This window comes from Capricornis sumatraensis, chromosome 8 (genome assembly GCF_032405125.1).
Source record: "Capricornis sumatraensis isolate serow.1 chromosome 8, serow.2, whole genome shotgun sequence".
Taxonomy (NCBI): domain Eukaryota; kingdom Metazoa; phylum Chordata; class Mammalia; order Artiodactyla; family Bovidae; genus Capricornis; species Capricornis sumatraensis.
In genome coordinates this window covers 2,263,646-2,290,856 of record NC_091076.1, presented here as the reverse complement: position 1 = coordinate 2,290,856, position 27,211 = coordinate 2,263,646, and the positions used below count along the sequence as shown (strand labels likewise).

The 27,211-nt window shown below is 55.8% G+C and overlaps 1 protein-coding gene across 3 annotated transcripts in view; it reads right to left on the bottom strand.

Annotated features, from left to right (window-relative positions):
* KCNQ1 (potassium voltage-gated channel subfamily Q member 1) overlaps positions 1–27,211 on the bottom strand; it is a 381,824-nt gene that overhangs the window by 52,046 nt on the left and 302,567 nt on the right. For all 3 annotated transcript variants that reach the window (XM_068976701.1, XM_068976702.1, XM_068976703.1), the window contains 4 exons: positions 24,475–24,550; positions 18,877–18,971; positions 17,698–17,744; positions 16,815–16,876 (listed from right to left, as the gene is read on the bottom strand). In XM_068976701.1, the coding sequence (XP_068832802.1) occupies positions 16,815–16,876; positions 17,698–17,744; positions 18,877–18,971; positions 24,475–24,550 (280 nt within the window). The remainder of the gene's footprint in view (positions 1–16,814; positions 16,877–17,697; positions 17,745–18,876; positions 18,972–24,474; positions 24,551–27,211) is intronic.

The following is a 27,211-nucleotide window of genomic DNA, read 5'->3' as shown; positions in this document are numbered from 1 at the left end:
CGTGGCCTCCCGGAGCGGCGGGGACAGCCCTGCCTCTGCGCTGGGACGTCTATTTTTGGTGGTGACCAAGCCACTGCTTAATATGCAGGACCGGCCGGGGGCAGGCTGTGCCCTGACCCGCAGGGTGACAAGTTTAAAAAAGGGCCCATTTTGATCAAAAGACATGTTTTTTTCTGAGGTCGGCCAAGGCGGCGGGGCAGGGTTCGCCACAAAGACGAGGCTGGGGGCGCCTTCACGGCCCGGCCCCCCGGACGGCCTGCCCAGCCCAAGCCCGGCCCTTGATTACAGAGCCGCGAGCAGGCTGCCCGAGTGCTGCCCGCTGGCCCGATACGCAAGTCCCTGCCCGCCGCTCCCTGCCCCCAGCCTCTCTCAGAAGCCATCCACCCACAGAAGCCGACACAGACTGGAGCTAAAGTTTGAAAAAAAATGTAGATTTCCTTTCTGGCCAATATTGGAGGCCTATAAATAGAGTCATTCAGGAGAGGCCGACTTGGGGGGAGTGGTGACCGTCCCTCGGCCGGGGTGGGAGAGGAACACCCAGGCAAAGGGGGAAGAGTGGTCCTGGGGGGGCTGCCCCAGATATGGGGAGCAGGGGGCTGCAGTGCAGGTGGGGACACCGAGTCTCAGGCTCCATGGCTGGGGCGGAGTAGAGTGGGGCTCTCCGGCTGGCCCCGACCCCCTCCCTGCCCGCCCTCGTGCCCGCTCTGCAGTCAGACGCCAGGCCCCGAGGCTCTGGGCTTGCAGCGCTTCCCCTGCCCCAGGCCCTCTGCCGTGAGGTTCCTCTGCCTGGGTGCGGATCAAACCCCACATCCTCCCAGCAGCACCTGCCTTAGTTGCACCAGTTTCATCCCCTCCGCTGACCAGTGGGAAGACGCACATGTGAGAACTGATGTGACCTCCTGGGTCCATGACCTGTGAGTCGGGGGGCGGCTTCAGCTGCAGCCACTGACTGCAAAGTGCACAGGGGAGGCCGGGGCTTTGGCCTCTGTGAAACGGGAGGAGAACGCCCCTTCGGCCCACATGCATGTGTGGGCAGCCTTGTCCTTTCTGTCAGAGGAAGACATGTGAGTGTGAGAACACACAGCCGTGGGAGCCAGGCTTCCTGGCCCTGGACTTGGCTCTGCCCCTCTGAGGCAGGACTGCAGAGACGCGTGGGGTTCCGGGTCTGGGGAAGAGGGGGTACAAGGGGCCTCAGAAGCCCCTGGCTGGTCCTGCCACAGGCAGCTCTGGGGCAGACCCTTGGGTGCCCGGTATGGGCACGGCAGCCACAGGAGGCCAGGCCTGGGCAGGTGGCCCTGTGCCCATGTACCCTCTCCTTGGGCAGAGTGGGAAACTGAGGCTCAGAGAGGCTGGCGAGCAGTGCCCACCCCTGGGGAGGGCATCCCTGGGATGTACTGGGTGCGTCTCCACCAGCCTCCTTCAGTCCCAAGCCCCCCGGAGGTGGGGCCTATGACACGTGGAGTGCAGTCTTCCAGGTCACCATTTTGGCTGAACATCCCCCACGCCAGGCCCCCAGCCTAGAACCTGAGCTGGAACAGACTCCCAAAGCCAGTACTCACATTCCTTTCTGGGAGGCCAGGCCTCTGAGGGGGTGAGGCTGCCACCACGGGTGGACGGGCTCTTGCTGGCCAGGAGGACCTGGACTGGTGGGGTACAGGGAGTGAGCCACGAGGGCAGCCCACCTGCTTTCACGTCAGGAGAGGCTCAGGACCCCAGCGGGGCAGGCACACCACCCTGAGCGTCAGCTCCAGGCCAGTGGAGTGCTCACCTCTCTCCCGTGACCATGGCCTCTTGGACATGCCCCCCTGGTCACTACAGGGTCCTGAGGATCTTACCCTTGACAGGATGGAAGGGCTGGGAGGCCTACAGGTCCCCTGGGACCATCCAACCTATGCCCTCACTCGGGGACAGGGAACTGAGCTCTGAAATGAAGGGGTGGGATTTTAGCATCTCCTGCAAAAACCAGACTCACGGATGTGATGGGCGGCCGGGCCCTCTGACCTCGGGGGTGGGGTGCGGGGCTCCTGCAGAGGTGGCTCAGCCCCTCCGAGAGGGAGTCCTGCTCCAGCCCTGTCAGCGGGACCTTGGGGATGAGGGTGGAGTGAAGAGAGCTCGGATGGCAGTCCAGGCCCCACAGCTGACCACACTGCCCACCCATCCCATAACCCTTTTGTGCTCACGGCGGTGCCAGCCTGCACGGGGGGGTCAGATGGTCTGACCTGAGTCTCCCAGGCCTTTGTCCCAGGGTGCCCCCTAACCCTGATGGGGGCTTCACCCACAAAACTAAGTCCAGCATGTGGGCCCCTAGGGTGCTGGGCTGTGCTAGGGGTCCTGCTGGGGGCAGAGGGCAGAGTCCCTGGGCATGCTGCTGTTCCCGTCTATGGCGGCTGCTGACCTGGGGCCTTGGGGAGGGCTGTTGAGGGGAGCTGTGTGCGGGCGGGGGCAGGTGGGCAGGCCCACGTCACGGGGTGCGTCTGCCATCTCTGGGGGAACATGGGTGGAGGAGACGGGCGTCCCACCACATGGATGACCCCAGAGGGCCCTGCTGGGACGGCATTCCCCACACTGCTCCGGGTGGGACCACGTGGCTGGTTCTGCCGGTGGGACGGAGCAGAAGTGGTGTGTGAGTACGGCGTCTGCACTGGGGCTGGACCTCGGGTCTGGACCCGACGGACCGTGTCCCCCATCTTGGCACGGAGTGGGTCTTTGGGAAAGGAGGCTCAGATCAGTGACCAAGACTTGGGTGCTGAGGGAACCCCGAGTCCTGGGGAGGGGCTGTGGGGGGAGGCTGAGTTTAGGGGCTAGTTTTTCTGGTGGGAGCGCAGCTGCAGCAGACAGCACCGAGGCCAGAGCAGGAACCAGGACGGGGCACCGCATTTCTCCCTGAACGACCTAGAGCTCACACACAGACTGCAAGGGGCGCCCTGACCTGCAGCATCTCAGAGCTGCACCTGGGATGTCTGCTCCCGGGACAGCCCCAGCACCCTGGAGCTGGGCTGTGCTCCCCGGCCCTCCCAGGGCTGTCCTGGGTGGCGTGATTGGGAACCCGGCTTCTCGGCGTCTAGGTTTCTGACTTAGCCACTCATCAGCCTCTGACGGCCATCGGGCCAGGGGGCACCTACAGCTGGAGGGGTCTCCTTCACTCACGCAACTAAGAGGTTCCTCGTTTCTCTCAGGCACTCAGAGCATGGCTAGCATCCTGGTACATGAGCTTCCTTTCCTGGGATTCAAAGGTACATGTATTTTCAATGTTCACAGACGTGGCTAGACTCCTTTCCAGAAGTGTAACCCTGCAGTAATTAGAGTCCCCACCAGCAATGTGTGAGAATGCCTGTTTTCCCACATGCATGCCAGCACCGGGTATTATCATTTTCCTAAACCATGATGTCACTGTGCATTCCCCTGGCCACTGGTGGGGGTGGGCCTCTTCCCACAGATCTTTGGCCAAAGCTGGGCTGTCTGTTGAAAGATGCCCCCCTGAGCCAGGCTCTAGGCAAGGCCTGTGGGGGCCGCCTTGGCCGTGAGAACGCTCGGCTCTGACCTTGGCTCCCTCCAGGAGCACAGCAGCCCCATCCCGGGGCCAGCAAGTCTCCTTGTGGCTCGAGGGGTACAGGGACTCCCTGGCAGGCCTGCCCACCTCTGCCCAGGAATGGGGATGGCAGCGCTTAGCGTCAAGTGACGCTTTCATTATAGGTTTATCTTTGAAACCCTAGACAAAACAGGGCTTGTGTGGTTTGACTGAAAAGCCAGCACCTCAGGACCTCGCCATCCACTAAGACGGCTCCTCAGGAAAGAAAAAATACACTAACCTTAAAATAACCAGTTCCCAGAATAGCAGCTAATGACGGCTTCTGAAGGGGGCCCTTTGATCAGGCAAAGCCCACGCCTTTGCCTATTTACGGCCCTGCCACTCAAGAGCAGTTCACCAGCAAAGAGAGGAATGTTGCAGGAGCAGAGGGATGTTGGGGAGCTGGGCACGGGGTGGGGGGAGCCCCTTTGAGATTGCCCAGCCTTCAGAGGCAACTGGCCCCAGCTGGCGATTAAGGTGCCCCGCGGAGTCCAAGGCAGCCTGGGAACGCAGCCTCCCAAGGTGAACGCTGTCCCTATGGCCCCCAGGAGCCAAGGCTGGTGGGAGACAGATGCTGTTATAAGAACCAGGATGCCAGGCGGGTGGTCATCAGGGAGGTGTGGGTTATGGGCTCTGGGGGCTCGAGTCTGAGGACTGGGAGCCCAAGAGGGTGCAAGGGCGTTCAAAGGGGATGCTGGGCCTGGGAGACACTCCCCCCACCTGCCCCCACCACCTGCCCCACATCAGCACCTGCTCGCCCGCTTGGTGTTTGCCCAGCACTTCCCTGGGTCCGACCCGGTCACACGTTCGGGGGCCACTCCCGCCTCTGTCCGCCAGCACACCACAGTCTGAGTCATGGTACCAGAGTCTGCTCACCAGCCAAGCTTGCCTACAGAGCAGTGGAGATGCGGCTGACACCGAGAAACTGGATCTCAACTTGACTGAATTTTAATGAATTCAGATGTAACTACAGATCCCCAACTCAGTTATTAGAAGACTTTAACAACAGTTGTTTAGGAATGCTAATTTAGGCATGAGAACCTCCGTTGACAACTGTAAATCTTCTGATCTCTAAATGCAGCCCAGGCAGTTCTTACGAAAACTCCGCATCCAAAGAGAGGCGTGCTCTAAGTCTAAAACACACGCTGGCTTTGGGAGACAGGATGTTGTCCACCCTAACCATTCTGTTAATATTATATATTGAAATGATCATGTAACTTTTTGTTTTTTAGTTTTTGGTCATGTTGTGCAGCATATGAGATCTTAGTTCCCTGACCCGGGATTAAGCCTGCACCCTATGCAGTGTGCTTCCCTGGTAGGTACCAGGGGCGTCCCTGGTAGCTCAGAGGTTAAAGCGTCTGGGGTCGCAAAGAGTCAGACACAACTGAGCGACTTCACTTCACTTCTATGCAGTGGAAGCACAGAGTCTTAATCAGTGACCCCCAGGGAAGTCCCAGAGTGATAATGTTTTAATCTACTGGGTTAAATAAAATATATTGGAATGAATTTAACTTGTTTCTTTTTATTTTTCTGATGTGGCTATTAGAAATTTTGAAATTACATCTGTGGTTCCCTTTATATTTCTATTGGGCAACGTTGGTCTGAACTGGGGATCAGCAGACTTTCTTGTAAACTGCCAGATAATAAATACAGGTGTTAGGGATCATACACAGGCTTTGCCACACATTCTTTAGGGCAAGGGCCAGATTTGGCCCATGGGCCCCAGTCTGCTGCCCCCTGGACCAGAGGCTCCTATCTTTGCATCCTGGCCTCAGTGCAAGTTAGTGGGGGAGTCCTTTCTGTCTGAGGGCCAGGGGGCTTGGAGAAGAGCATTCTTCTCAGTCCAGTCCTGAACGACTGCTGGCCCAGCACAGAACTGCTGGAGCCCCAGAACGAGACCTGCTTATCACTAAGACCCCACAGACCAGCAGGAACCGGACACATTGCTACTGCCCAACGTCTCCCAATTTCATGCGGAGATGAAGCCTAGGAAGGTCAGGAATCAGTACACAGAGCTGGAATAGCAGCCATCAGACCCAAGGTGCCCAGAAAAATGCCACCTTCCAAACCCTGACTCTGTGCCCTGTAAGTGAACAAGAGCTTGTCTGCCCATAAGACTCATTGGCCTTGATGAGCGAGTCAGGAGGTGAGAGAGATCAGAGGCTGAACGCACAGTGAACGTGGACCCCACAGAGGTAAGTGGTGTCCTGAAGGCATGTGATGAACTGAGTAATCTTGAGCTTTGGTTTTCACAGGGGATGGATGCTTAGGTATCCGAGCCCAGACCTGCCCCAGGTGGGAAGTGTCATGGCAGAGCCCTCTGTAAAGCTGGAGCCTTCAAAGTGCTCTGTGTTCAATGTGAAGGTTCAATGGTCAGTGAGAAATACCCCAGTCCCTGAAAAGACTATGTAGAAAATTGCTTTGCTGCTGAAAGGAGTGGAACAATATTTGATCTGAGAAGCCATATCCACAAGCTGGTATGCTCAGCTTGGAAGCCCAAATGCATACCACATGAGTGGTCGCAAAAATGCTGAGCCTAGAATTTATAGTTCAGGCTGGTAGCGCTCCCACGTGTAGTGCAATGGAAGAAATCAACATGGATCCTCCCCAAGGTCAACTCCACATTAGGCCTCAAAAATCCTCAGAGATACGCGGTAAGATATATGAACTTAGGATTAAAAAAAGGAAATCCTCAAAGGGAACAAAACACCATGAATGAGAGCCAGGAGGAAAAACATAAACAGATAAGGTGACTCACAGAGACTGAGATGCCAGAATTAACAGAAACCGAATCTGCCTGGGTTTGATCCCTGGGTTGGGGAGATCTCCTGGGAAAGGGAATGGCTTACCCACTCCAGTATTCTTGCCTGGAAAATTCCGTGGACAGAGGATCCTGGCAGGCTACTGTCATGGAGTCGCAAAGAGCCAGACATGACGGGGCAACTTACATTTTCACGCTTTCAAACATAAAATAGCTGTATTCAATACACTTCAAGAAATTTTTTTCAAGTTTGAATGTGCAAGTGAAAAGAAAGGTACTATAAAAAGGTCTATCAAGTATGCATAAGAACCAAATAGGGTTTCCATACATAGAAAAACAATCATTGAAATTTAAAATTCTTTGGATAAATTTAACTGTAGTTTAGACACAGTTGAAGAAATAATTAGTGAATTGGAAGACGGATCAGAAGACAGTATCCAGAATACAGTACAGAGAACAAAGTGATTTTTTATAAATGAGAAAGAGAGACGCACTAAGAGGCATGAGAGGACTGAGATGGTCGACCAGACATCTCCTGAAAGTTCCAGGAGAAACAGTGAAGTAGAGCAAAATAGCAAGGGACAGCGGCCGAGTATAATCCAGGCCTGATGCATTCCACCAACCGCAGATTAAGGAAACTCAATGGATTTCAAGCTGAATGAACAAAAGACACTCTCTAATAATACAACATGGTGAAAATGCAGAACACAAGTCAAAGGAAAGAGCTTAAAACCAGCCGGAAAGAAAAGATGCATTGCCTTCTGAAGAGCAATGACTCACTGTCATCTCTGTTCTCAATGGAAACAATGGAAGTCAAAGAACAGCTTGATGATGTTCTCAATGTGTTAAAAGAACATCATTTTGGTAACCTAGGGTCTGGAATTTTGTAGCCAGTGGAAATATTTTTTAAGAACAACACTAAAACCATCATTTTAAAACAAATAAAATCAGAAGGGTTTTGATTTTCACTGAATAAAATTCTAATGAATACTTCAGTCAGAAAAAGTGACCCCCCACATATAAGATCTGAGATGACAAATAAATGATGCGTGCTGCTGCTGCTGCTGCTGCTAAGTCGCTTCAGTTGTGTCCACCTCTGTGCGACCCCATAGACGGCAGCCCATCAAGCTCCCCCGTCCCTGGGATTCTGCAGGCAAGAACACTGGAGTGGGTTGCCATTTCCTTCTCCAATGCATGAAAGTGAAAAGTGAAAGTCAAGTTGCTTAGTATGTCTGACTCTTTTCGACCCCATGGACTGCAGCCTACCAGGCTCTTCCTCCATGGGATTTTCCAGGCAAGAGTATTGGAGTGGGGTGCCATTTCCTTCTCCAATGATGCGTGACAAAAATGCAAATAGATGGGTAAATTTAAATACATATTGATCATATAAAACTGCTGCTGCTGCTGCTGCTAAGTCACTTCAGTTGTGTCCGACTCTGTGCGACCCGACAGACGGCAGCCCACCAGGCTCCCCCGTCCCTGGGATTCTCCAGGCAAGAACGCTGGAGTGGGTTGCTATTTCCTTCTCCAATGCATGAAAGGGAAAAGTGAAAGTGAAGTCGCTCAGTCATGTCCGACCCTCAGCGACGCCATGGACTGCAGCCTTCCAGGCTCCTCCATCCATGGGATTTTCCAGGCAAGAGTACTGGAGTGGGGTGCCATTGCCCTCTCCAATATAAAACACTACTAATTATGTTTGAACTTACATATACAACAAAACATATAAGTGACCTGGAGAGATGGAAACTAAAATGTTCTAAGGTACTTACTTTATTCCAGATGTGGGCAAACATAGCAAATGGCTTTATTATATAACTGTTTATAAAGTCCTAGGTTACCCTCTACAAGAATGGTCATATAACTTCAAAACCAGTAAAAGAAAACGTGCAATGAAAAATAACTATCAATCCAACAAGAGATAAGAAAGAAGAGCAAAGTAAACATTTAAAAATTTAGCACAAATAAAAAGCACAAAATACATGGCTATAAATCAATCAAAACATATTGGAAATTATATTAAGTATAGATGTAGTAAATGGTTTTTAAAAATCTAGTGTTTACAAAAGACATGTAAAATGTGTATATGATTAAAAAGAGAATTAAAAAACCCAACACCAAAATCAGAAAGGAAAAAAAACACAAGAAAACTCAGAAGAGTATCTTTTATGAATATGGATGCAAACATTCCTAACAAAATCTTAGCAAAACCAAATCCAATGATGGATAAAAGAGGCTGTACGCTATGGTCAAGTGGGAAACACAAGACTGGTTTAAAATCCCCGAATCAGTTAAGGTATCACATCATATTAATAGAAATAAGGGCTAAAAAGCACATGCCCATCCCAAAAGTTGCAGAATGGGCAACTGAGAAAATCTAACATCCATTTGTGAGAACTCTGAACACACACTGGGAATAGAAGAAAACATCCTCAACTCAACAAACAGCATTTAATGAAAACCTACATCATACTTAATGGTAAATGATAGAATAGTTTGCCCTACAAGACTTTCTCTAGCCCGTTTTAGTTAACATTTTACTAGACAGTCAAGCTAGTATAATTAGGCAGAAAAGGAAATTAAAGGCATACAGATTGCAAGGAAGACATAAAATTGTCCTTATTCGCACATGACAAAAATTAACGCGAAAGTCACTTAGTTGTGTCTGACTCTGCAACCCCATGGGCTGTAGCCCACCAGGCTCCACAGTCCATGGAATTCTCCAGATCAGAATACTGGAGTGGGTAGCCATTCCCTTCTCCAGCGGATCTTCCCAACCCAGGGATCAAACCCAGGCCTCCCACATTGCAGGCGGATTCTTTACCATCTGAGACAGCAGGGAAGGCCTCATATATGACATGACCCTATATACAGCTAATCCTAAGGAATCAACAACAAAAACATTTAGTAGCATTAATAACAATGAAGTCACAGTTTATAAGCTTAATATAAAACTTTAATTGCATTTCTATACACTGCTGCTGCTGCTGCTAAGTCGCTTCAGTCATGTCCGACTCTGTGCGACCCCATAGATGGCAGCCCACCAGGCTCCTCTGTCCACAGGATTCTCTAGGCAAGAGTACTGGAGTGGGTTACCATTTCCTTCTCCAATTTCTATATACTAGTAACAACTCAAAAATGAAATTAAGAAAACAATTCCATTAACAGTACCATCAAAAATAATAAAATATTTAGAAAGAAAGTTAACAAGATATGTAAGATTTATACACTAAAAATTATAAAATATAATGGGAAGAAATTAAAATAGATCAAATAAACAGAAGGATATACCATGTTCATGAACTGGAAGACTCAATACTGTTAAGATGTCAAGTTTTCCCAAATGGGTCTATAGATTCAGTACAATCTCTAGGAAAATCCTATCAGGTTTCTTCTCTCTCTCTCTCTCTCTTTTATTTATTTATTTTTTTGGTAGAAACTGGGAACCTGACTCTAAAATTCATATAAACATTCATAAAATATAGAAAGGGCAAAATGATTTGAGAAAGAAAATTGGAGGACTAACACTACCTGGTTTCAAAACTTACTACAAAGCTACAATAATCAAGATAGAGTGATGTGGATTTAAAGACAGGGCTAGAGACCAGTAGTCCAGAATTGAGAATCCAGAAATGAACCCATATACTTATGTTCAATTGATTTTTGACAAAGGCATCGTGAAAAGTCAATGAGGGAAATGTTACCTTTTCAACAAATGGTATCAAGGCAGCTGGGTCTCTATAAGCAAAAGGAACAAAAACCAAACCAAAACAACAAAAAACCCCAAATGTTTCCACATATCACATCCCCAAATTAACTCAAAATAAGTCACAGACCTAAATGTAAGAGTTAAAACTAAAAAAAACTTCTACAAGAAAAAAAGTAGAAGGAAACGTTCATGTCCCTGGAATAGCCAAAGAAGTCTTAGACATAACATCAAAAGCATGAGTCATACAAGAAAGGATAAGTTGGACTTCTTTACAATTTAAAACTTTTGTGTTTTAAAAGACATGATTAAGAACATGAAAAGGCAGCCCCAGAGTGGGAGAAAATACTTGCAAGTCCTATATCTGATAAAGGGCTTGTATCCAGAACATATAAACAACTGTTACAACTCAAGAAGAGAACTACTTAATTAGAAAATAGTCAGGAGGGTTGAATAAACATTTCCCCTGAGAAGACTATGAATGGCTAATAAGCACATGAAAAGTTGCTCAACATCATTAGTGATTAAGGAAATGCAAATCAAACCCACAGCTAGAATGGTGAAAAGAAAAAAGATCAACCATACCATGTATTTGTAAGGATATAGAGAAAGTGGAACCTTTGTGTGCTACTGGTGGGAAATCAAAATGGTACGAACTCCTTGGAACATAGTTTAGAAATGTTTTAGAAAGTTAAACAGAAACTTACCATATGACCCATCAATTCCCCTCTTAGGAACCTGACCGAAGGAAATGAAAACATATGTCCATACACAGACTCGTAGAGAAAAAGTTCACAGCGGCGTTGACCACAATAGCCCCAAACTGGACACAGTCCAGACGTCTATCAACTTGCAAATGGATAAACAGAATGTGGTTGATCCATACAACAGAATGCTGCTGAGCGTTCAGAAGAAAAGAAATGCGTGGCGCAGCACAGACGACCCTCGAGAATGTTACGTTATGTGAGAAAAGCTAAACGCAAAACACCGCAAGTTGTCTGATTCCATTTACAGGAAACATCCAGAAAAGGCAAATTTCTAGTCTTACAGAAATTTAAGGACACAGAGACAGAAAGCAGGGCAGTGATTGACTGTGGCTGGCGCCGGGAGCTGGCAAATGGCATTGACGGAATTGGGGGTGTTGAAAACGTCCTCAAACTTCATCTGGATGTTGGTTGCACATCCAATTAGAGATTTACTAAAATGTGCTGTCTGCACTGACAGTGGGTGAATTTTATGGCACGTAAATTATACCTCAAGAAAGCTTAAAAAAAAAAGATTGCAAAGAAAATTAGGTTTGTATAACAATAGGCTTTAAGAGGGGGGAAAGCCTGCCTGAGAGAGCGAGGGTGCTACGGAATTAGAAGACATTGACTCCAGCAGTGAATATACAAAAAAGTGAATATTATAGGTGCCTGATCACAAGGTCTAAAACACATACGAGTCAAAAATGGACAGAAATATGAAGAAGAGTAGGACAATTCTCCACAAGAGCTGGCATCTCAATACACTTCTTAACGATAGATCAAGTAGATAAAAACATTCCAGGGAGGAACCAATTAACAAGCTTGTTCTAACAGACACAAGCATAACACCGCAACTGTCAACCTCAAAATACGCATGGTATTCAAACAGAGAAGGTACATTTACCTTCTTGATGACATCTTGTAACTATGCAACATATTTCAGAATGTTTCGAAAGACTGATGTCCTGCAGAGCTCTTTCTCTGACAGCAGAGCAATACCACTTATAACAACGATGAAAATCACGTGGCAGAATATCTCCTGGGATAAACAAGAGGTCACAGCGGAGACTCGAGAAGTCTTTATGTGGATGAACACCAAAATTAAAGCTGCCGATGAAAACCTGGGGCGTGACGTTTCCGTGGCATTTAGAGAAAAACCACCGTGTAGCCTTAAGAGCACACATTAGAAATGTAGACAGTCTTAAGACGAATTCAACCTAGGAAGTTAAAGAAAGAACAATACACTAAACCCAAGTAAATAAAGGGAGAAAACAGTGAATGAAGCAAAGCAAACCAACAAAAAGGAGGATCGACAGAGCCAAACGTTTGTTGACAACATGAACGGAATTGCCAAGGAGCCAACAAGCTTGACCAGTGAAAATAAGTGAAGGTGCAAGCAAGCCAGTGAAATAGGGGCCTGGGAGCCCAACGGTAAAGAATCCACCTGCCAATGCAGGAGACAGGAGTTTGATCCCTGGGTTGGGAAGAACCCCTGGATGGGGCAGGGGATGGCAACCCACTCCAGTATTCTTGCCTGGAGAGTCCCATGGACAGAGGAGCCTGGCGGGCTATACAGTCCACGGGGCCTCAAAGAGTCGGCCACGACGATGCATCTAACCAACAAACTGTGGACGGCGCAGGTGCTAAAATGATGAGAAGTCCCAATAAATATGAAACTAGGGTGGAATGCACACTCGTTAGAGTGAGCACCTTATCAAAGCTGACACGGGAAGAGATGGAAAGCCCTACCTGTCCCTGAACCATCCAAGGATTGACTCAATTAAAAATCCTTCCACAAAGAACACGGCAGGCCTGGGCGGCTTCGCCTTCAAGTTTCTCCAAACATTCTGGGGAAGAAAACCCTAATCCCATACAAAATATTCTAGAATACAAAAGAAGAGAGATTGCTTCTTAACTCGTTCTGTGAGGCTCCCCTAAACTGGATGCCCAAACAGATGAGAACACAAGGACATATCTCACCCACAAATGTGGACACAAAGATTCTGAAGAAAAGGTGAACAAGAGAGCTTCTGCAGTGTCTAAGAAAGATTATATGATAGGAAGGGCTGCGGTGCAGTGAGCAGAGGCCAGAGACCACGTAGATGTCGGGAAAAATAACCTGAGCCCAAGATAACAGAGGCCCAGACTCAGAGGGCAGGGCGAGCAGCGGGCATGCACGGGTGAGCAGCTTCAAGGGGCTCTAGGGAGGGAGGCACGGAGAGCCTTCTGGATGGTCATGTCTCTGGATCCTGCTTTTAGGCTGGGGGATGAAGAGGTCTGGGAGGAGGACTGAGCAGGAGGAGGGAGGGTGGGGCAGACTGGGCCCTCCTGGTGCAGGGCAGAGGCTGGGGAGGTGCGGCGGCGGGGGGCCCGGGCTGGGGGCATGTCTGTGCAGGAGAGAGGTGTGCCCGGCCAGGGTTCTAGGACAGGGGGCGGTGAAGCAGTGCCAGGCTGGGGAGGGCCCTTCCCACCCTTGCTCCCTGAACTGGGGCCTGGAAACCCAGGACTCCCGGTGTCCGGCTCTGAGCCATGAACATTTCCGGCAAAAACAGAGAAGAAAGAAATTCTCCCAGCCCACTGTGTTCCTCATATCAGCAAAAGCAGTGTGAGCTGAGCTTGCAAAATAAACAGGGCTCAATGTAAACACTGCAGCAGGTCCAGGGGCCGGAGCTAAGAATACACACTGGGGGGAGGGAGGTGGGAGCCGACTGCTTCATCGGGTCCCCAGAGAGCCCGGGGTCCTTGCCCCGCGGCAGCCCTGATAGGGAGGGGCCCCGGGGCTGGGGGTCGTGTTCTCAGGACCCGTCTCAGGGCTGGTGAGGCGTGCTCCCGTCCAGGGCAGAGTTTGACCACCGCCACCAGCGGACCCCGCTGCCTGCCCCCACCCCAGCCCCCAGCCTGGCCCTCCTTGTTCGGACGCGGCCTCTTCTCACCAGACCCCTTGTGTTTATGAAATTCTTTTCTGCTGTCTCTCTCCACCTTATCTGCCCCTCCGTCCGTGGCTTCCGCTGGGGCTAGCTCTAACTAACTAGCTAATTAGACAGCTGCGCAAACTCCTTGGGCCTCAGTTTCCCCACTTGCAAAAGAGAATTTATTTGTGCAAAGGCTGTCCTTCCCCTCCTCCTTCCGCCAAGTATGGAACACAACAGGCAAGAGCAGCTCCCACATCTCCTCTGGGGACCTGCGGGTCCCTCAGGCCCCTGGGTGAGGCCGGGGTGGAGGGTGTGTGGTGTGGGCCCGGGGCAGGACGCTGCTTCGGCCCTGCACACCCCTGGAGCCAGGCAGGCCTGGACAGCCAGCTCAGGCCAGGGACAGGTGTGCTGGGCTCCCCGCCCCAAGACAGGGGTTGGGGGGGCACCGCGTGCCTCCCAAGCCCCCTCCCCCTCCTCTCCCATCCCCTCTTCCTGCAGCCGCGAGCCTGCTGGGAGGAGGCTGGGAGGAGACTGCCGCTGGAGCCCAGATGAGGAAGCAGTTGGGGGCCAGGCTCCCTTCCGGCCTGAGGCCGGCCCGGCGTGTGGGGAAGGCCGGGGGCGGGGGCTTGGCTAGCGGGCCGGCTGGCACTGCCACCGCCGAGGGCCTGCTGGGTGTCCAAGGGCCGGACGGCTGCTGCGTTTCCTGCCCCCAACTTCCCGCGTCAGCAGGATTGCCAGGGGGTTGTTTATGGTTCTGATGGCCCCTGCGATAAGCTGATAACGTAGGGCCCCTTCCCAGGGTCCATCTGCGAGGGGCGTCAGCCGGCAGGGGAGGGGCCCACGGAGGCCTCGCCTGGGTCTCTGCAGTCCACGGAGGGGTGGGGAGCGTGGAGCAGGCTTGGGACTCCGAGTGACGGAGCCTCTCGGCAGAACCAGCTCCACGGGGCAGGGGGGATGAGGCAGAATCCTTGCTGCCCAGGAACAGGTGGCCCCTCTCCTGGGCGCAGAGCCTGATGGGCAGAGGCCCCCAAACCTTGTCCTCCAGGACCCTCCCCAGCTTTGTTGTTCAGATCTGAAGAAATCTGGGTCTGTGATGGGGTTCCCCCAAGGCCAGCACAGGCCCCACTTCGCCTGCCACACCGCCCCTTGCTGACTGAGGGCCATGTCTTGATTCTTAGACCTCACAGGTGGCCGGAGGGCTGCAAGGGGCCCTGGGCGGCCCCATCACCACCCCCAGAGGACACCGGGCTCCAGTCTAGGCTTAAAGGAGTGGCTTGTCCTGAGCAGGGCAGGGTCATAGGAAAGCCCCAGGGCAGTGGGACAGGGGACAGAACCAGACCAGGGCAGGCACGCGGGGCGGGGTGAGAGCATCTGGATGGTGGGACGGCGGGTGCCCCAGGGCGGCTGGGAGGGGGCGCTGGCTGTGGGGCTCACTCAGCAAACGCTGTCCCAGGGCCAGGCGAGGGGCTGGCGGGGGTGGGGGGTGGGGTCTGCTCCCCGGGTCTGGCTCTGCTTCCTTTATTTTTCGGTTGAAATATTTATTTGGCTGCACCGGTCTCAGCTGTGGCATGAGGGATCTTATTTTCAGTTGCTCCATGTGTGTGCGCGGGGGGGGGGGGGGGGGGGCATGCGGACCCTTTTTCTGTGGCATGTGGGGTCTGGGTCCCGACCGGGCATTGAACCTGGGCTCCGTGCATTGGGAGTGCAGAGTCGGCCCCTGGACCACCAGGGAAGCCCCCTCTGCTTCCTGCGGTGACCGGAGGCCCCACCCAGAGGGCCTGGTCTGCTGTGCTGCGGCTTCTCACGGAGCGCGCCAGCCCTGGTCACACACAGGAGACAGGGTGACCTAGGGCCGGCCACCCAGGAGGCAGAGCCCAGTGCCCCTGAGGCCCCGATGCCACCGGCCTGGGGAGCGGGCCATTCTGGGTTTCAGTTCCCATCCTGCCAGACGGCTCCTGCCACTGGGCTGTCTGCTGTAGGACAGGACAAAGGCCCTGCTTAGGCCTGTGCTGACCGAGATGGGCCAGCTCTCCAGTGGCGTCAGGATGTCGGGGTCACACAGCCCCAGGGGGGCAGGCCGGAGGGTGAGGGCCCCTGTTTCAGCTGGACAGCGGCCCTCCCTCTCAGACCCCACATACTGGATCGTGACCCCACACCCGCCCCAGCCAGGGAAGACTGCAGGTGGGCAGAGGGTAGTCCTGCAGGCCCAGGCTGGGGGGGGGGGCGGGCGGTGAGGGCAGCGACTGGGAGCCGTTCCCCTGCCCGCCTGCCCAGCTGCAGCAGAGATGGACATGTGCCAGAGCCAGGCGTTGCCCAGGAAACGGAGCAGTGGACGCCCTCCCTGCCCAAGCGAAACTCCTCTATTTTTAGCCCCCCCTGTGGCTCTCAGATAAAGTCCATGTAGATGAACGAGCTGTTGGGCAAGATAAGCGCCTGCACCCAACCACGGCGGCAGCATGGCCACCCCTCCCGTCCCACAGGTCCGCGGGGGCTCCAGGACGCCGGCACAGACCCTGGGGAGGACCAAGGCACCCCAGCCACTGAGGCGGCCGTGCCCCGGAGCAGAGGGAGCGTGGGTGTCCACATCCTGCCTGGACACCCAGCGGGGCCTGGGCTGACACTGCCCACCTACTGCTGCCCTTGCTCAGATGCCCGTGGTAGAGGGTCCCGGGGCCCGCAGCCCCTGCTCCCCGCATGATGCACCCTTGTCCCCCTGTCGGTGTCTCCAAGTCCCTGAGTGCCCTCGGGCTGGAGCCAAGGGAGCGATGCCCACCTCAGCTATGCCAGGGAGGGGCCTGCGAGCACTCAGTGCCACTTGCCCACAAGGATACCCCCTGTGTGAGGTCTCAGACCAGCCTGGACTCCAGCGTCCTCTTCCCTACTGCGGAGATGATACCCACTGCACACGGGGAAGTAGACGGCGCCTAACTCAGGAAGGCCACACGAGCTCAGACGGAAGGAGAGAAGGAGGAAGGAAAAAGGGGAGACGGGCGGATGGGGGGAGACCCCAGACGCCAAGCCATCCAGGGCCAGAGGCACTGTGGAGCGCCGCCAGGGCCAGCGCCGTCCAGGCCCCAGGACGCTGCCCGCGCCTGCGGGAGCCCGCACAGGCTCCGGCGCTTACCTTGTCCTCCACGCGGTTCAGGCGGGCGCCGATCGAGTTGCTGCCACGGTCCTTCGTCTTCTCTGTGGGGTAAAGCACCCGAGTCAGGGACGCCGGTGCTGGCTGACGGGGTGGGGTGGGCAGGCGACCCCAGGGTGACAGGGGTGAGGGAGCTAAGAGTCGAAGGTCTGAACCTCCGAGGACACATCCTAAGAGCTCTTCCGTGGTGGGAACTTCAGGAGGCGATGGTTGGGGGAGGGGGTGGGCGGGCGCTGGCCGGCTTGTCAGTGTCCCACCCTTCCCATTTCCTTGATTCCCGAGAGCACGGAAGACAGGGACAGCCTGCCTGAGATGGTGCCCACTGTGCCCTCCACCCCCGGGGAGACACTCGCTCTGGCTGGGGATGCCTGTCGCCCCTGAAACCCCCGCTGTCCTGCCCCTGCCTGAGCTGCGCCTCCCGGCTAAACCTGGGTTAGGGCAACCCCAAGGAACCGGCCTGGCCCTGTTCTCCCCATGTGACTTGCAGCCCGCTCCACATCCTCAGAGCTGGAGAGTGGCACACACCTCTGCCGCGATGTTCTGGCTGGCTTCTCAGTCCCCAGCCCCACTGCCAGGCCCACACCTTCCCAAAGACCTGGTCACATTTCTACACCCAGATCATCAGTGGCCTAGAAAGGCCTGCCCTTATAGGGACCCTTGTAGGTTCCTGTGCTAACTGCAAATCCCATGTTAATTGTGTTCAAAGCCACCTTGCTTAGGGTGGATCCACCTGCCCCCATCTCCCTGGGTTTCCTGGCGAGACATGCACTTTCTGATGGTGGGAAGAGGCAGGCATGGATGGGGCGATGGTAGGAGGGTCTGGCATGGGCTGCCATGCTGAGGGTGCCTCGATGCAGAAACCCACCTGAGACGGAGATGAAGAGGGAGGGCTTCCCGATGGACTGGTCCAGCCTGGGTGGGGGGTGGGGAGACGGAGATGGAGACCAGCTCATTCTCGGCCCCTGGGCACCACACTGACATCTGCCCAATCAGTGGGCGGATGGGCCAACGTCCCCAGTGAGACACGCTGCCCACCCCTTCTGGGGGCCGCCCCCTGCCACCACCCCAACACCAGCCAGGTACCTCTCAGGTTCCAGAGGCCCACACTCCCATGGGGAGCCTGGGTGGGGGGGTTCAGAGGTGAAGGGCAGTGGTTGGACTGTCCCTTTGTCATCCTCCCTGGGTACAGCAGGACCCCAGAGTTGCCCAGTGTCCTGTGGCCGCTTCATAAATGCCCCAGGCCAGGTGCCTGGACATGTCCAGAGAGGCAGGACTGCAAGAGGTCCCTTCCAGGACAAGGCCAGGTCTCTGGGCTGGATGGACCTCACATCCCTGTTGTAGGTCAGTGACAGGGGTGGGGTGATCGGGGGCAGCCCGAGTCCCTGCCTGGCCAGGGTGGCCAACATGGGTGGTCTCCCAGCCACACCCGTGCCTCACAGAGCTCGGTCCCCAGGCCAGCCCACCGCCGATGTGCAGCTGGTCTGAGCCCTCGCAGGCCCCTAAGGAGCAGGCGGCCTCCGGGAGTACAAGCTCTCCAGACTATGGGCCAGAAGCCAGAACACGTCAGCTTCCAAGAGTTGGGGTGCTCAGCGCCCAACCGGTAGGGTCTCCCCCGGTCGTGTATCTCCCGGGACTTGACCTGGGCCTGCTCAACAGCGGGTGAGCTCGGATTTGAAGTGTCCGCACCCCGAGATTTGGGTGCAGGTGGAGCGAGCCCCCACGCCCCGCCCCACGCTGTCCACGCCCCGCCCATGCCATCCACGCCCCGCCCCACGCTGCCCACGCCCCGCCCTGCGCTGCCCACGCCCCGCCCCACGCTGCCCACGCCCCGCCCATGCCATCCACGCCCTGCCCCATGCTGCCCACGCCCTGCCCCCTGCCATCCACGCCCCGCCCCACACTCCCCACACCCCGCCCCCTGCCATCCACGCCCCGCCCCACGCTGCCCACGCCCCGCCCATGCCATCCACGCCCCGCCCCACGCTGCCCACGCCCCGCCCCCTGCCATCCACGCCCCGCCCCGCCCTCAGCCCGGCGCGCCCACCTCCTCTGCAGCTCCTTGATGCGCACCATGAGGTTGAGGTGCCCCTGGGAGTACTGCTCGATGACATCTCGCACGTCATAGGGCTTCCGCGCTTGCTGCAGCAGAGAGACAGAGTCAGGCCGTGCGGGCCAGTGCTGGGCACAGGACGGTGCCTATTCTCCGTGCGTGTCCGAGATTTAAGGAGCTGCCCATGTGGCACCAAGGGACGGGCCTGGATCAGAGCACTCACCGTGGCTGGGCTCAGCCCCCATCCCCCACCCCCCACCCCACCCGGGAACTGGGTGACCCCAGGCCAGTGATTCGGCCGCTATGGACCCAGGGACCTGCCCACTCTCCCTTCCTAGGCCCCCAGCCCTGTTTCCAAACTGCCTTGGAAGAGCTGGCCCAGCTGAGGGCCCAGGGCGGGGGGTGGGGGTGGGGTGGGGGAGGGATGAGCATGGCTCCGGTCAGTGGCAAAGAGGGCAGTTTTGTGTAGCCCCCACCAGCCTGGGCCCCAAGCTGACCACACCCTCGCTAGCAGGAGCCTGAACTGTTCTCAGGGTGGGGGCGATCCACCCCAATCCCTTCCCCAGCAGTCAGTGCCCTGAGGTGAGCAGAGGGGGCCCCAGGGACAGCCTCGGCCTGCAGTGCCTGCTGTGGGTGGCAGGCCTTCTGCCGGGGCTCCCAGGCTGCCTGGAAGGAGAGGATGGTCCCACTGTGGGCCTGGGGCCAGGGGGGCAGGGCAGGGGACTCTGGAGCTCCAGGCTCAGTGCCAACCCTGAGCCCATAAATGCATTCGGGGCTCAGGTGAAACCACAACAGAGAAGGCGGCTTCTCGGGATGTCAGCAAAACCTCCAGCCACATTTATGGCCTCGATCCCAGGAGCCCACAGGCTGTGGGTCCCACCCAGGTAGCAGGGGACTGGCCGAGTGGGGGTCTAATGGCTCATGAGGCCCTTTGCCTATACAAGCAAGCAGGGCTCACTGGGAAAAGAGACTCTGCTGGGGGGACCTCAAGCAGACAGGGTTGGGGGGGCCCAGGTGGTCTCATTAACCCTGAAGGGCTCACACTAGCGATGAGCTGGGAGGTTACTGCTTCTTGCTGGGGGGCTGGGGGGGCAGGGGGTAGTGGGTCTGCAAGAAGCTACAGACAGCTTGCAGGGTGAGCAGCGGCTGGTGGGTCAGAGGATGAGAAGGAATAAGACTCAGATGCCCGTTGAGGGCCAGGGCCAGATCGCAAACCTGGGAGCCCCAGGGGCCCTGTCCTCCCTGCCCACCTGAGGCCTACCTCTACTTGTGGTACCACCCCAGAGGTGGGCTTCCCTAGGCTAAGGGTAAGGCCACCTCTGCCTTCCCAGAAAGATGGGGCTTCCTTGAGGGCAGAGTCCTGCCTCCATCTCTGGGCACCTCTGGACATGGCCAGGGGCCCTGCCATCAACACTGGCAGCTAAAGTTCAACTCCCTACATGGTTTGGGACCCCAGAATCCTGAGGCAGGACAGAACCCTCCTCCCCATCAGGGACCAGGCACAAGAAGGCCAGGGTGGCTCCTGTCCCCAACAGATTTGCCAGGTGGGGCCCTCACAGCTGACACCCGGCCCTCTTCGGACTCTGGGACCACCCTGCCTCCCCATATGGCTGAGACACAAGGCCCGTCATAGGATCATGGGGTCGGGGGTGGGATGAAGTCTGGCAGGCTCTCTGACGCCACACACCCAGCTCCAGGACAAATGTAGAGTGGCGCTGGGTGGTAGGCTAGTGGAGATGTGCCCAGGACTCAGTGTTTGCTTCTCTAAGATGGGGATGCTGAGCCCTCTGGCTGACAAGGGGAGTGAGGGCAAAGTAAGATGCGAGGAGAGAGAGGGCTGGGGGCCCTGAGCGGCTCGTGTCAGGAGAACCCGAATGGCTGTGATGGTGGCTATGGCTGAGCCCAGGGTCTGCAGTGTCCAGTGCCCACGGGAAGGTGGTCCTGAGCGGTGATGCCTGCTTTCCTTTGGGCCAAAGGGCTTTGTGAGGCTTGGAGCCACCCCCAGACTTGCCGATGTGGTCAGGGGCAGGCTCAGAAGAGAGAAGGCAGGGTTCAGAGGTCAAAGTTGGGCAGGCCTGGCCCGGAATGGAGTGGGTCCTTGTCCTGGTCTCCCATACACCCTGGGAGGTCATGGACCACTGTGGGCCCCTGAGTGTGTTGAGGGGCTCTGTGTGTGCAAATGTACACAGACATCTCCGTGGAAAGGCACGCGAGTGCAGGAGACAGGTGTGTGAGCGCCTGCAGGAGCAAGGGTGGAGAGGGGCCTGTGAGCCGGGCACCCTGCCTCGCCTTGGCCAGGGTGTGGACCACAGCAGGTAACTGAGAGCCGACTGACACCCGGGACCCATGGCCTGGCGGGCTCTTAGGCCCCCTGAGACTCATCTTGGAGTTGATAAGCAACCCCTTCCCCGCCCCGCCCCCACCAGGGTCTGGTCAGCACTCCTGGAGGCCTTTGTCAAGTGGCTGCCTGGGGTCTGGCTGCACAGCTCATCTCAGCTTTCTCTCTGAAGCTAATTTTCTCTGGCGGCAGCAGCAGGAGCCTGAGATGAGCCGAGATAATGCCGGGCTGTCCAGACTGACCGACGGTGGACACAGGAGTTCAAGGCAAACTTGAAGGGCTAAGAGGCTCTGGCTCCTCCAGCCAGACACAGGGGCGGCCAGTTGGGTACTTATCGGCCAGCGAGGCCCGCAGGGGGGCCACCAGCCACGTCTGCTGCCCCTGGGGCCAGATGGGGGCCGGTGTGTGGGCAGACAGACAGGCTGCTGCAGGGGAGGGGCCCTGGCAGCTGGGCCTGAGGCGGGGGCCGCCCCGGGAGCCCCCCGGAATGCCTCACCACCAGGGGCTCACCCCCCACTTCCATCTTGTTGGGTCCCTCCTCCCTGGAGGCCTCTTGCTGCCTGCCCCCTCCAGCCGCCCCAGCCCCAGGCCTTGCCTGAGAGCCTCTGTCCCCAGGGTGGAGCAGGAGGAGCTGTGGCACTCACAGGCCCCACCTGGTCGATCCAAGGCCCCCTGGGGCCCTGTGCACAGGGGAGGGGAGGGGACAGGCCCATGGGGCTGCCCGGCCTCCTTCTAGAAGCCTCCCAGGCCGCTTGCAGGATGCTGCCTGTATCCTGAGGCAGAAGCGAGGCCTCTGGCCTGGAAGGGAGGGCAGGGTGCCCGCTGAGGCCAGCTGTTGGTTTTCTTGCCTGCGTTTCTGTGACAGGCGCTCCCCAGCGCCCGCACCTTCTCTGGCCACTGTGGGCACCTGTCTACCTAGGGCATGTGTTGTTCCGATCTGGAAGCTGCGCACATCACCCTTGAGCTGGGCCTGCCCTGTGGGTACCCCAGAACTGGAAGAAGCCCCCAGGAAGCCTGGCGTCCACCCTGGCATGGTTCTGCATGGTCCAACGGTGCCCCAGGCAGCAGGTTCTGGCCTCTGCCCAGCGGGGGCCTGCTCCAGAAGCACAATGGCCCAGCTGCTCAGGCTGGGGACTGTCCCCATTGTGGAGAGTCGCAGTGACCCCTCTGTACCTGCCCCCCCCCGCCCCCCTGCTCGAGTTGGCATCAGAGGTTTTAGCCGTCACCACCAGCCACTCTCCAGCGAGGGCCCTGCCCGGGTCTTCTCTGCTCCTGGGGACAGTCCTGCCCAGACCTGATCCCGGCAGAATTTCCTGCCAGTCCTGCCTCACCCGAGAGGCCATCCCATCCTCGCCCAGCACCCTCGAGCTCCCTGTTCCACCAGGTGCCCCTCTGCTGGGTCCACCAGGGCAGCCGAGCCTCGGGGAAGGAGTAGCCACAGGCCCAAAGGCCCACCGTCCGGGGATGTTGGATCTTGCCCAGAACAGTGCAGGGCAGAGCTCCTGGTACCAGCTGGGAATGGCCTTCACTGACTCTTTGATCCCACAATGAGGGGTCCCAGGCCCTGGCGAGAGCCTTTAACACTGCTTGGCCCAGTTTTGGGGGGAAAGGTCTCCTGCCAGGCTGCAGGCAGACAGATGGGCAGGCGGGCAGCACAACGTCCCTGGGGACTGTGTGCAACCCCTCCCCCTCCCTCCTACCCCCTTCCCTGCCCCTACCCGCTCCCGAGGGGGCCGCTTGTGCTGGGACCAGTGTCCTGGCAGGCTGAGGTCACAGGTGGGCGTGGTCCTGGGCAGCCCCCTGGGCTTTTGTTCCCAGTCCAAATGGGAAAGAGGTCTTCATTAGGGCTGTCAGAGTGGGGTCTGTCCAGACCTCCCCACTGTCTGGCTCCCTGGCCTGAGTGGGTGGGGGCTCTGCAGGGGAGACTGGGCTGGAGTCAAGCCTGTAGGCCGGGATGGGAGGCGCAGACTGGAGGGGACCCGGGGTCTGGTTCTAGCCTCAGCCCTGCTGTGACTGCTTGGGGGGTATGAACAAGTCACCCCAACCTCCCCACTTGGTGCCACACACAGGCCCAGGGGTTCTGGATGCTGCTGCCTCCGAGAGACCCCCAGACCTGGCTCTGCCAGGAACTCACTTCTGAAAGGAACCAGTGGCCAAGCCTTCCAGAAAGAGAATGCCCTCCCCCAGGGGTCCCTGCTTCCCAAGTCTCCATGTTCTTGGAGGGAAAGCTGAGTTGGGCCCCATCCTCCAACAGATGACAGTCTCCATGGAGGAAAGAGGTCCCAAGCGTGGCATCACCTGGCATTCTCCAGGGGTTGCTGTAGGAGACTCACCTCAGGAAGGAGGGCTGATGGGGAAGCCCGCAGTCTCCAGCCCCGCCTGGCCAGGGAGACCCTACCCCTCCCTGTAAAGGGAGCCACCCCAGGGCACAGAGCAGGGCCAGGCCTCCTCTCTCTTATGTTTTATTTATTTTTTTAAAATATTTATTTATTTAGCTGCACCAGTATTTGCTGCATGTGGGGTCTTTAGTTGCAGCAAGCGGGGTCTTTAGTTGTAGCAAGCGGGGTCTTAGTTGCAGCAAGCGGGGTCTTTAGTTGAAGCAGGCAGGGTCTTAGTTGCAGCAAGCGGGGTCTTTAGTTGCAGCAAGCGGGGTCTTAGTTGCAGCAAGCGGGGTCTTTAGTTGCAGCAAGCGGGGTCTTAGTTGCAGCAAGCGGGGTCTTTAGTTGAAGCAGGCAGGGTCTTAGTTGCAGCGAGCAGATCTGTCTTCATTGCACCATGTGAGATCTAGTTCCCTGACCAGGGATTGAACCCAGGCCCGCTGCATTGGGAGCACAGAGCTGTAGCCACTGGACCGCCAGGGAGGTTACTCCTGTCTGTTCTGACTCACACAGGGTGGGCGATGGGGACAAAAGCCCTGAGCAGGCCTAGGGCAGGTACTTCCTGTCCAGGTGGCACAGGGCTGGCTCTGCACCCTCTGGGAGTCATTCCCACTCCTGTCTGGGGGGTGGTGGTTGCGGGTGAGTGAGCTCCAGGGCTCTGTGTGTTTCTGGGTTCTGGGTTGGCCCCAGGGTCCAGCCCCATCAGGGAAACATCTCTCCAGGGCCAGCTGTTTTGGAGACGGATCTTGAAGTCATGGCAGGGTGTTTGATGGGTGAAGGGTCAGGTCTCAGACACGGCAGGGTATGGCCTGCGAGGTGGGTGGGCAAGCAGCTTTCAGAGTGGACCAGGGCAGGAGGGCCAAGTGCAGGACTCACCTGGAATTTCTTCTTGGCCACGAAGTACTGCATGCGCCGGATGACCTTGATGGTGGCCCGGTGGTGCTCCCGCAGCCTGCGGTGGAGAAGGGAGGGGAGGGGGGTGGTCATCCCATGCCTGCTGCTGTCAGAGGCCTGCAGGCTGCGCGAGTGTCCCCGGGCACATGGCTGGGCCCCTCCAGGAGCAAGGAGGATGTTCAGCCTCTGTGGATGGGGATCTGCAAGCCGCTGTCCTGCTGGCAGGAGGAAAGGCTGATGCTGAGAGGCTTTTAATTAACGAGATGGCCCCAGAGGGACCCTTGCCCTGCTCCTAGCTCAGAAGTGGGGTTGGAGTCAGGGTCCTGTATTGGCGGCGGCTGTGCCCCTTACCCACGGTACAGCCACACAGGCTTCTTTTTGCGTTGAGGTCTTTGGGTTCCTCACCAGTACGGTGGGAAGGGGTACAAGCAGATGACCCCTAAGGCCCCTCGCGGCTGGAATGTTCCATGGCCTGCCCACTGGTACCCACTTGGAAAATGTAGGGCAGGACAAATCAGCCGGGGATAGGTACTACCTCTGCCACATAAACTGCCTTAGCCACACCAAAGCAGAGACGTGACTTTGCCAACAAAGGCCCATATAGTCAGAGCTACGGTTTTTCTAGTAGTCATGTATGGATGTGAGATTTAGACCATAGAGAAGACTGAGCTCCAAAGAATTAATGCTTTTGAATTGTGGTGTTGGAGAAGACTCTTGAGAGTCTCTTGGACTGCAAGGAGATCCAATCAGTTCATCCTAAAGGAAATCAACCCTGAATATTCATTGGAAGGACTGAGGCTGAAGCTGTAGCTCCAATACTTTGGCCACCTGATGTGAAGAACTGACTCATCTGAAAAGATCCTGATGCTGGGAAAGATTGGGGGCAGGAGGAGAAGGGGATGACAGAGGATGAGATGGTTGGATGGCATCATTGACTCAATGGATATGGGTTTGAGAAAGCTCTGGAAGACGGTGAAGGACAGGGAAGCCTGGCGTGCTGCGGTCCATGGGGCTGCAAAGAGTGGACACAAATGAGCGACTGAACAGCATCAAAAACCACTCTGTGAAGGGTGCTGCTTTCTCTCCCCTCTGAAGTCCCTTCTAGTGTGTGTGTGCGTGCTAAGTTGCTTCAGTCATCCAATTCTTTGTGATCCTGTGGACTATAGCCTGCCAGATTTCTGTCTGTGGGATTCTCTGGATAAGAATACTGGAGTGGGTTGCCATGCCCTCCTCCAGGGGGATCTTCCCAACCCAGGGATTGGACCTGCATCTCTTGAGTCTCTTGCATTGGCAGGCAGGTTCTTTACCACTTGCACCGCCTGGGAAACCCCAAAGTTCCTTCTAGAAACATCATCAAAAGGGGAACACAATGGCTGATACATGTGCACAGGAAAAGTCTGGAAGGAAGTAACGCGCAAGGAACCAGTGGAGACTTTGCTTCTGGCTCTGAAGCTTGCGTCTGGTCACACGTTTTGCTGAAGACACCACCACAGCTGTGTGACAGTTTTATGACCAGGGAAGACTCCCAGGGCTGCGATCCCAGGAGAGAAACAAGCTGGGTGAGCCCACGTGTGCATTCATGTGTTTAGTGTGTGGGGCACATGGGCTGAGTGTGAGGCTGGGGCCCCCCAGGCTGGCGAGATAAACAGGAGGCCAGGGCTCCAAAGACATCCAGGACTTGACAGGCCAAGATCCTGGTGGCCCCTTTCACCCAATTTCTCCTTGAAGTGTCTGTGAGCCAAGCTGCATGGCGCAGGGTGAGATTCTGAGAAATGGAGCAAAAAACAGCTGCCAGAAGGACAAAAAGCTAAGCAGAGGCCCCCACAGACCCATGTTATGGAGGAGAGGAGGATTCTGGTTCAGAGTCATCAAGGAGATAGGGTCCTGGTAAACAGCCCACGCTTTCAGAGGAGACTCCAGCCCTGCCATGGCCTCAAACCCCGAGTCTCCACCTAAAGCAAATGCTCTGCCTGGCACCTTTGGGTCTCCAGAGAAAACCAAGACATCCATAGGCAGGTGAGATCATGGAGCCTCTATTTCATACACAACAGATGGAAAACCAAGAGACAAACCAGACTGCAGAAACAGATCTTGAGGTGTGGTAGATGGTTGTTCAGTTGCTAAGTCAGGTCTGACTCTTTGAGACCCCATGGACTGCAGCACACCAGGCTTCTCTGCCCTTCACTATCTCCCAGCATTTGCTCAAACTCACGTGCATTGAGTCGACTTGTAGCTCTTCCACCAAGAGATAAGAGTTGGTTTCCCCACTAGCTGAATTCAGGCTGACCTTGACCTTTATTGTCGTGAAAAGAAAGCTGGGGAAGTCCTACTCATGTGTTCTTGCAATGTGGTTACGTGGACCACCTGGACTGGCTGGCTTTAGAGGCTGTGTGGAGAACCGAGGTGCCCGGGCCAAGAGCCAGGCCAAGAGCAATAACAGGTGAGTGCAGCCGTCGTCCACCGCCCCCGTCCAGCCCTGATGAACCACCAGGTGACTGCAGCTGTGTCAGTCACCTCACACAGAGCCACCAGAACAGCCTTCCAGCTGCGTCGAGCCCAAATTACTGACCCACAGAATGACGGATAATGGAAGAGTTGTGATGTGAAGCCAGGAAACGTAGGCATGGTTTGCTACGCATCAATAGATTAAAAGAAATTAGACTTCAAAGTGGGGTACATGTATCAATCCCAAAATAGTGCTGGGACCAGGCTTCAGGCA